Below are 10,000 nucleotides of genomic sequence, written 5' to 3'. Positions count from 1 at the left end.
GAATTATGTAATAATAACCAAATATGTAAGTAAATGAAAAATATGTCTCCTCTAAAGACATGATTTAAGAATTATTCATGTTTGGAGAACAAATCTCAAATCTTATATGAATGTTAACTAATTAAATTTCTACAAAAATATAATTAAAAATATTTAATGAAGAAATAATTAACATGGATATGGAATATTAATGTACAAGTATATATATATATATATATATATATATATATATATATATATATATATATATATATATATATATATATATAGTTATAGAAGCAATCATATAAACATATTATTTAAAAATATGAGTAAAATAAAATAAAAAGATTTTGTATGACTCATTCACATATGCTGATGCACACACTCATCTTTAATACTCAGCAGCCAGGACTTGTGAGGACTGACCGAAGAAAAGCGTCTCCGTATCTTACCCTGCATGCCCCGTCTGTCTGAGGAGCTCCAGCAGGCGTCTGAAGGTGGGAAGAAGGAGCCGATGTCCTCCTCTGGTCAGCAGCCAGCTGTTATAGTTCCACAGATACACCGCTGCATTAACCACCAGCCAATCCTCTCGCAGCTCGCCTCCAAGCTCCGCCCCTACAGGAAACCACCAGTGGCGTAAGCCGATAAATCCTTGATCCAATTACTGAGGCATATATATATATATATATATATATATATATATATATATATATATATATATATAATATAATAAAATGATCATACTATTAGTATTAGATTTATCAGAGAAAAATGAAAAATCGAACACTTAGTTAAATATATTAAATAATTATATGCAATATTTATATAATTAAATAGAAATTCAATAAAACAATACAGAAAATAATTATAGAAGAATGCAGACGATTGTGTATTATTTTACTATTTAATCACATACTATTACTATCATAACATGTTACTATTTAAGCTTTATTTGAATGTTCTGCTGGTCACTGTGTCTTTACAGCTCCACGAACACCATCATATAAAAGCGCTGATGCAGCTTGAGTTTAGTTGTTAACTGAACCACACCGACTCCATTACAGCCATAATAAAGCTGAACATAATTGAATCAGATCTCATTCGGACGCCAGGCACATATTAAAGCAGCGTGTGCAATAGTTTGAATGTGCTGGTGACGCACAGGCCGTCTGCCGAGATTAGTTTGTCTGGCTGAGAGTCAAGCTTATTGTTTCATGCGGCTTATAATTTGAGAAAGTCATTCGATGCATGCTGGGAAGTGTGATTATCTCTTCTGTTCAGGTGCGCATCAGGAGCTCAGTATTACACGCTCAACATCAGTCTGAGACACCAAGGATTCAGCTTACAACAGCAATCCCAAATAAACGGCTTTGTTTACGTAATATGTGTGTGTGTGTGTGTGTGTGTATAAATACCATTAAATATACCATTAAATATATTTCGTATTTAAATATGATGTTTATCGTAAATATATACATTGCATTTTCAAAAGCATTTATTTTGAAATGTTAAATATTCATTTAAATAAACGAAGAAAATTTATAATGTAAAATTCTAAAACTAATCATGTTTTAAAATATTTACCAGATCTATTATATCTATGATGAGATTCACCTGTACAGGTTCCAGTGGGCGTCGCCTTCAGGTGGGCGTGTCTGTTTTTCATCAGGCGCTACGGCAGCCCATTTAGCTCCACCCCTGGGAGCGGAGTTTAGCTCCACCCCCTCGGAGCGGAGTTTGAGGACTGTTACCTAGGCGACACAAAAGACTTTTTATAGAACATGCAGTCTGATATGATGGAGGAAAAAACACACACTCTTTCATTCAGAGACTCAAACTGAGAAAAAAGTAATTGGTTGCAGAAGATGCTATTAATATAATGAGATTCTGCTGCTTGTAAATCAATATAATGATGGAGAGCTGAAGTCTCTCAGAAGATGTGAGATGTTTCGGAGGAACAGTGAAAGTGAAGCTCCTCAAAAGATCCTGAAGATCAGATTCTTCTAGAAAATGATTGACAGGAGGTTCAAGTAAAGACGGTAAGAGTTGATCTGGAGATATGAGCTTCACTTGATCAGAATCAAGAGCTTTCACCGGATCAAACGCTCAGAGACAGCTTTAACAGCAATGTTTGATCATTTAGAGCTTCAGAAACGCATGCATCCGATACGACGGGGTTAATGAAGTGTCAGTGTGGTCTGAGCAGAAGGGGCTGATGGGATTGAACGGCTCATACAGTAACGCACGATGACTGAGGATCAAAGAGGCCCAGGTCCGGGAGGGAAACTTTCTCTTTCACGTCTTTTAAAAACCAACCCTCAAAAAGAGAAGCAACATCCGTCGAGAACAAAGCGGTGCTCTATCAAAGAGCAGCTGCTCCGACAGACTCTGCTGTTGTCAAGGTCATCGCTTCCCGATGCTTCGTCTCCTCCGCGTTCAAAGCCCGCGCGCTCCGAAGACATCATTACACGGAAGATCCTGGAGGTCGTTGAAGAAACATCTCTTTATTGAGAGGGACGTCTTCATTGCCTTGATTCTCCTGAAAACATTTAAAGGAGCATTTTCACTCGAAAAGTCTGCTCTTTCTCCAAACCTGCTTGCTGGTGTTGTTTTCTTCACACGTTCAGTGAAAGATATGAAGTGTCGCACAGAAGAAAGTCCGTCAGCTTAGCGAGGGCGAGAGAATGAAGACGCATGTCTTTCCTTGTTTAAACACACAGCTTATGTTCAGTCTTTTAGTGTTTCTCTGATGTCTAAAGCATGCTTTTTTGAGACTTGTCGCCCGTCTTCTTTCAGACTTGTGTAAAAAAGCAGGTAAATGTGTTTGTATTTTATTGCATTTAAGCATATAACAGCAGTCTATAGCTTTTCTCACTTCAGCAGCTCATAAACATGTGGTTGGTTAGGTTTATATTGCTTTTATTGAGAGGTTTGACAGTATTTGTAATGAAAAGAGAAATCTAAAATCCCATCTGGAAAACCCTTACTGTTTTCTAACATGAAAAAGGATTTTGAGTCTAATGTTCTGGAAATGTACAAAAATGAGTGCCCCATATGGCGTAAATACGAGCATGTTTTGGAAGTTTTCTACTTTAAAATGTAGTTTTTAATTCAACGTGTTACTTGTACCTCCTTTCTCGTTATTAGAAAGATTTACTAGCAACTTTTTTGGTGAAAATTTCCATAAATGCTGAATTTAAACCAAATTTGTTCCAGTATATTTAACTGTACAGTCAGCCTTAACTAACTTTGTCTTTATTCGGCTCAAAAACTTACTCTCATTATAAACTTTTCTTTCGTGCTAAAAGGCATTTTGCACATGTCCTACCTTAAATATTTTAAAACATCATTTTTGATTAGGAATATGCATTGCTGATCATTTGGACAGCCTCTAATATTCAGATTGCAGATTTTTATCCTAATAACCTCAATAGAGCGCCGTTTTCACATTCTGACTCATTGCATTAAGGTTCGTTGTTTTTCTAGTTTGGAGGAAAACATCCCGCGTGAAGCACACGGTGTATTTCTGAGGGGAAGTTACCTCAGCGTGGAGGAAGTGGACCTCGGCCAGCAGACGCAGCAGATCTCTCTGTGTGCTCGGGTCAGTCTGCTTCTTCTGATCTGGACGATCACAACCCGTGGAGCCTGGGGATCACAAACCGCAGATATCTACATCAACGCAGTGCAAAAATGCTGCATAATCAATAATCGTAATAACCACCAATGAGGATCGATACTAGTTTGTTGCATCAATTCAGAAAAATTATCACATTTAACGACCATCTGTATTTTTCAGCTCTGGCGTCACTCACGGATTCTTAAGATTTCGAAGAACAGCTTGAACTGAAAGGCTAAAGGAATCTTTATGCATAATCAATAAAAAAGCTGGAAAAATGCAGGCAAGTTTTACAGAATCTGAAGCTAGTTCGCACTAAAATAATTTAAAAAAATTCTAAATATTATTTAAAAGGATTTTTATTGAGGTTGTTTATTGGAGTATATTTTCTAAAAAGGAAAAAAAAAATGATAATGATATTTAATTTTTTTAATTTTTAAAATTAATAATGATAATGATATTTAACTCCAAAATGTCAGTTTAATTCAGTGTGTTACTTATGAAAGTAAATAATAAAATAATTTAAAAAATACAATAAAAAAATAAAAAGGTAAATGCGACTATCTTACAAAATAAGACTTATTTTCTTAAAAAAAAAATTTTTAAATTCTGAGCCAAAAAAATAGATATAATATCAGAATTGTGAGAAATAAAGGTTGAATTTCAAAATGAACTCACAATGTCAGAATTTAGTCAGAATTGTGAAATGAAACGTTCACAGTTTTAAATACATGTCAAACAAACAAACAACCAAAAAAGAAAGGCAAGATGCAAACTTGGCATTGCATGAAAAATAAATATTTTGAATTTATATTTCATAATTATTTTTCCAAGAACTGCTCATTTGTATTTTTGTTCTGCCTTAAAGTCACAGTTAATTTTCTGGAGCGTGTTAGTGATTTGATAGTGAGACCGAGACGCTGGAGTTTCAGTCTTCAGGGAATCTAGCAAGCAGCGACTTACGGTCCCCGGCGGTGCGTCTCAACATTACATTTGGAAACCTGAAATGATTTTAACATTACACGCGCCGGCTGTAAACATGTTTTGAAATACGTGACTTTTTGCAGCACACACATCATTTCATTATTCCTGGCTCTCGCGGGACTCACTCACTCGTGGTTTTCCATCGTCCGTCATCATAAAGCAGACAGAAGCGGCAGGCCGCCCGACACACGCGTCGAACACCTCCTGTTTCCGGGCAGTCTTGGCCAGAGAAGCCCATAATTTCACCCTGACAAAGACACAAACATCACAGAGAGCTCGTTTCAACCTTCGGCCCATGCCTGCTTTCATTCGCGTGTTCCTTCCTCGTGGAAGAAAATAGAAAAAAATACGGTTTTTTTCCCATCGTAATGAAGTCCTGGTGGGCCTGTATGTTCCTGGCCTTGAGAAACGTACCGTGATGAGCTCCAGGGTGAAGCTGATGGAGGAATTCATAGCCTGCTCTCTTTTAATGAACACATGCAGTACACACGGCTTTTGGGAGTGAGAACTTTTAGAAGTGAGACTTGCGCCGATGTAAAATTGAATGAAAAAGTTTCATTGCGCTGCACAATATTCCTGTGGAGACTAATAAAGTCTAAGAAGAATAAAAAATAATTAATACTTCAATTGATGCAAGGCTCCTTGAATTGAGCAAAGAGGCAAAATATTTACATTTCAAGTATACGCTGTATCACGGTTTCCACAAAAATATTGTGCAGCACTACCGTTTTCAACATTGATAATAATCAGAATTTTCCCTCCAGCAGTAAATCAGTATATTATTATGATTTCTGAAGATCACGTGACGCTGAAGACTGAAAACAGCCGTTTTAAATTGTAACAATTCACAATTTTACTGTATTTTTTTGGTTGTTTTTTTTTTACTCTTAATCAAATAAATGCGGTCTTGGTGAGCACTTTTCAGAGACTCGTTTGTGTAAAAACACACCTTTCTTTGTCATCCGAGCTCTGGTCAAGCCCATCCAAATGACCTCTGACCTTCTGCACACGGCTGCTGTGATGCTGGGCTTTAGCGGCGAGCAGCTCCAGACGATCTCCAGCTCCATCGTCTGCAGAAACACGAACACAATACATACAACACAATCAAGTCAGTCCTGAGAACTTACGAAATACCCTCAGGCCTGACGCCTCTGGTGGAGTTCAGATCGACGGAATCGTGTAACTAATATTAAGGTCAGCATGAGCTCCAGGAGCAGCTGAGAGCAACATCATATCAGTGTGATGATGAAGAAGATCTGAGGACAAACATCGTCTTCATCCCGAGTGGGCGGCGTGAGCTTGTTTCACAGACTTCATACAACAACAAAAACAATTCCATCACCATGATATAGTTATTTTAGCTGCGTTTTCCTGCTTCGTGCTCTGTTTTCTTACCATTCTCTGCTGCACACTAGTTTTTAAAAGTCTCTTCTGCTCACCAGGGCTGTGCTTATTTGTAAAAAAAAAAATACATAAAAACGCTGAAATATTATTACAGTTTAAAACCACAGTTTTTCTCTGCGAGTACGTGTCAAAGTGTATTTTATTTCTGTGATTTTCAGCATCATTACTCCGATGTAATGCTCTCGAGAAACATTTCTGATTATTATCTGTGTTATGCTGCTCAATATTTTTGCGCAAACTGAGTTACATTTTGTTTTTCAGGATTCAAAGACGATCAGAAAGTTTAAAAGATTAGCATTCATTTGAAACAGAAATCTTTTGTAACATTAAAAATGTCACTTTTGATCGCTTTAACGCATCCTTGATGAATAAAACCTCTGAACGGTTATATATATCTACTTCTAAAATCTCTTTTTCTTTTTATAGCATGATACGCTGTATTATTCCTCCCAGCTGCAATCATGCAACATTGAACAGCTCATACAAGATTAAAAACACCAGATTTATATTTCCTAAAAAAAAAAAAAAAAAAAGACCTGAGCACAGCAGCAGCAGAGTCGTGTTATGAAGCAAACTCTGCTATTAATCACTTTAATGGGTCAAATTTAGAGAGAAGCAGCAAACACACTTAAGATAGAAAGCCAACTGGATGCAAATCATCCTATGAGAGATACGGAAGTAAGCCCAAATATCTAAAGTATAATGTTTGCAAAAACGAATGATTTCTAGCATGCACGTAGCAGGGCAGATACGTATGAGTGAAGTCCTGGTGCACAGATCAAACGCTTCAGTCGGTCTGATTAGGAGCATAACAGGCCGGATTGTGAGAGAGATGCGAGAATCTGTCACACTGGGAGCGAAATCCACAATTACAGACAGAAAACTGAACTGGCAAGCTCTAATTGCGTTACTAATCAAGACTAGCATTAGCCTAGCATCCGCACAGACCTTTGACTTGACCGTCAGCCTCCAGGACGCTCAGGAAAGCATCGGGAGCCAGAGCGACTCCAGCGGTGACCAGCAGAGGACGTCGCTTTCTCAGAGTCTCGCGGCCGCCTCCCTCTTGGCCTGTAGAGATCACACCACTAATCAATACACCGATACTGATAATAAAGAGCTGGACATCAATGGTGAGGACTCCACCAGCAGCATTTAAAAGTTCGGGGTGGCTAAAGTTAAGTTTTAGGTTTCTTCTGCTCAGCTAGGCTGCAGTGCTTTGACCAAAAATACTGCTAAAAATCATAAATATTATTAGCGTTTAAAATCTGCTGTTTTCTCTGTGAATGTGTGTTAAAGTGTAATTTATTTCTGTGGTTTTCTGCATCATTACTCCGGTCTTCAGCGCCAAAATCAATGTTGTCAAAATCAAACATATCAATGTTGCGTCGCATGGTATTTTTGTGGAAACTGATTCGGTGCTCTGCAGTGAATGGGTGCCGTCAGAATGAGAGTCTGATGAAAACATCAGCTAACATCTGGAGAAGACAATCCAGCGTTAAGATGTTTTTAGCTGAAACATGAGTCCATAATAACTCTGTCTTTAAGTCTGAATCAGAAGAGAAATCTGCAGAGGGCTCGTATTTTAGATGGCACCCATTCACATCCATCGCTTAGATACTGATGCAGGGACACACTTCTCCAAATCTGATGAAAACACAAACTCATCTTAATCTCGGTGGCCGAGGTCGAGCACATTTTTAGCACAAGCTGCTTTTAGGTGAAGCGTTCCTTTAATGCATCCTCGCTGAATAAGATTATTAATATATTACTGATACTCTTACTGCCCTCAGACTTTCCAACGCTTGTGCATCTCCAGTTTTGGCTTGCGTGAACACGCATCAAAGCCATTTCCCAGAATGCAAAGCGCGCGAAACTAACGAGGTTTTGTTTCAGGGCGCATTCTCTGTGAAGTTTTATTTTTAGTCTGCATCGGACGGGCAGCTTTGGCCGCTGTGCGTCTCGCTTGTTTTTCGGGCGTCTCGTCGCATTTTCACGTTTAAGAAGGCTCTTTGAAGCTCTGAACGGAGCGGCGTGTAGGAGGCACCTGCTGGATGAGTTTAGCGGCGCTCTCCGCTCGCTTCCGGGAGCGCCGTGGACAGAGGAGCGCAGCCGGAGGAGCAAGGAGGAGGACAGCTGCTCGGAGTCGGGATCCAGCTCGGACGCTTTCTGGAGATGCTTCACGGCGGAATCCAGCTTCTCATCCTCCTCGTCTATAGCGGCCAGTTGGCGTGAGCCCGACTCAACACGTCCAGCAGCAAACTGAAAAAGGCAGAATTGCACTTTTTATAATCACGCAATCGTGAGACAAAGAGGCACATTTACAATAAAAAAAAAAAATAAATTATTCAGTTGAGGAAATGGTCTTCTGTGCTAAATAATGCTAAAATAATATAGGAATATAGAAATGTTTTGACAGAAGCACAAAACTCACGCAACACAAAGATAGCCCTTTAGTAGAAGGTTTATAGAAAGTTTTATATATATATATATATATATATATATATATATATATATATATATATATATATATATATATATATATTTTTTTTTTTTTTAATATATATTTTTTATCATTATTTTTTTTTTTAAAAAAATACATTTATACATATATATATATATATATATATATATATATATATATATATATTTTTTTTTTTTTTTTTTATTTATTTATTTATTTTTACATTATTTTGCAAATCAAGTTAGCTGAACTAGCTGAAATAAAATGTTTAGATTGACTTAAACATTTATTTTAATTCAAGGAATGATCTAATGCAGTGGTTCCCAACCTGTGTGCCGCGGCACTAAGGGGTGCCGTGAGATCTTTTGAGGGTGCCGCCAAAATTTCAAATTTAATTTTTTTATTAAGGCAGAATCAGTGTAAACAGTATTCTCATATCATCTAGGACTAGGTATAAGGTGTTGTTGCATGCAAACTCTCGAAATGAAACAAATAAATAAATAATAATAAAAAAAGCTACAGAGATTTTAAATATCTATTTCCTTATAAGGGTGCTGGAACTTTTGAAAGGCTTTCCAAGGGTGCCTCAAACAAGAAAAGGTTGGGAAACCACTGATCTAATGGTTTTTAGTTAACAATGATAACTCCCGGACACAGCCATCGCATGACTCCAGAAGATGTAGAGTACAGCATATGGGACTAATTTTAGGATATTTTGAGATGATTTTTTGTCTTGTTTAGAGCCTCTGGTCACTGTCCGCTTTCATCGCGTGAAGATGTTCTACGTCTCCGCGCCACGAAATAAATAAACATGCATTTCCTTTCTCTTCTCATTCGTCTAATGACCCTGCCGTCCGCAGCAGCAACGGGCGCTGTGTTTCAGACCTGTGTGCGCTCCAGCGCTCGGCGAGGCTCAGCAGGGCTTTCCGGACTCTCTTCCGAAGGTTGTGTTGGAGAAGAGGCAGACACGCGTTCCACAGACACACACACACCGCCTGAGTCGCCCGAGAGTCCGCTTCCTCCAGAGCCGTCTGCAGCAGCGCTTCCAGTCGAGAGATTACACTCAACCGCAGCTGAAAGAACAAGACAGGCTTCATGATATCTTAATAGACATGCATATGAAGCAGATCTGATCTGAAAGCGTCAGCATGTTTTGTCACTTAAATGCTTTAGGTTTATCAGCGAACTTCTAATTAGAAATTTATGAAAACTTTTACTATCGCTAAGATAATATTATAGTTTTTTTTTTTTTGCTGATATATTTTCCTTTTTTCTTTTCAATTTTTATTTAAACATTTTGTCATTTTTATTAATGTCTGCACAGTTATAGTTATTTTAGTAAATCAAGTTAAAATAAAATAACATAAATAAAATTAAATGTTGCCTTGTCAGCTAGCTGAAATAAATTGAAATACATTTTAAGGAAATTTTATTTATTTTATTTCAAGTACTAAAAATGCTTTGTTTTAGTTAAGAACTGCTAAAATAGCCATTTCAATTTAGCGATTTAATTTGAGAAATAGTGCTTGAATACACCGTGTCTTTGGTATTAG

At 37.6% G+C, this 10,000-nt stretch overlaps 1 protein-coding gene and 2 long non-coding RNA genes across 3 annotated transcripts in view; all 3 read right to left on the bottom strand.

The window, feature by feature from the left end:
• Positions 1-1,648, bottom strand: part of LOC122356252 (cilia- and flagella-associated protein 46-like) — a 7,420-nt gene extending 5,772 nt beyond the window's left edge. Inside the window, exons 1-2 of the mRNA XM_043254785.1 lie at positions 1,597-1,648; positions 435-597 (exon numbers count right to left, since the gene is read on the bottom strand). Of these exons, the coding sequence (XP_043110720.1) occupies positions 435-597; positions 1,597-1,648 (215 nt within the window). The remainder of the gene's footprint in view (positions 1-434; positions 598-1,596) is intronic.
• Positions 1,649-1,692: 44 nt separating this feature from the next.
• Positions 1,693-4,773, bottom strand: LOC122357036. Its single transcript, XR_006252417.1, has 3 exons — positions 4,712-4,773; positions 3,524-3,627; positions 1,693-1,733 (listed from the first exon to the last, which is right to left on the bottom strand). It is a non-coding gene; the product is annotated as an uncharacterized LOC122357036 (long non-coding RNA).
• A 15-nt stretch (positions 4,774-4,788) lies between these two features.
• On the bottom strand, positions 4,789-7,029 carry LOC122357035. Its single transcript, XR_006252416.1, has 3 exons — positions 6,935-7,029; positions 5,532-5,652; positions 4,789-4,829 (listed from the first exon to the last, which is right to left on the bottom strand). It is a non-coding gene; the product is annotated as an uncharacterized LOC122357035 (long non-coding RNA).
• Positions 7,030-10,000: the final 2,971 nt, after the last annotated feature.

The sequence above is a fragment of the Puntigrus tetrazona genome, chromosome 13 (assembly GCF_018831695.1).
Source record: "Puntigrus tetrazona isolate hp1 chromosome 13, ASM1883169v1, whole genome shotgun sequence".
Classification (NCBI taxonomy): domain Eukaryota; kingdom Metazoa; phylum Chordata; class Actinopteri; order Cypriniformes; family Cyprinidae; genus Puntigrus; species Puntigrus tetrazona.
The sequence above is the reverse complement of the archived record's forward strand: the minus strand, read 5'-3'. Positions and strand labels throughout refer to the sequence as shown.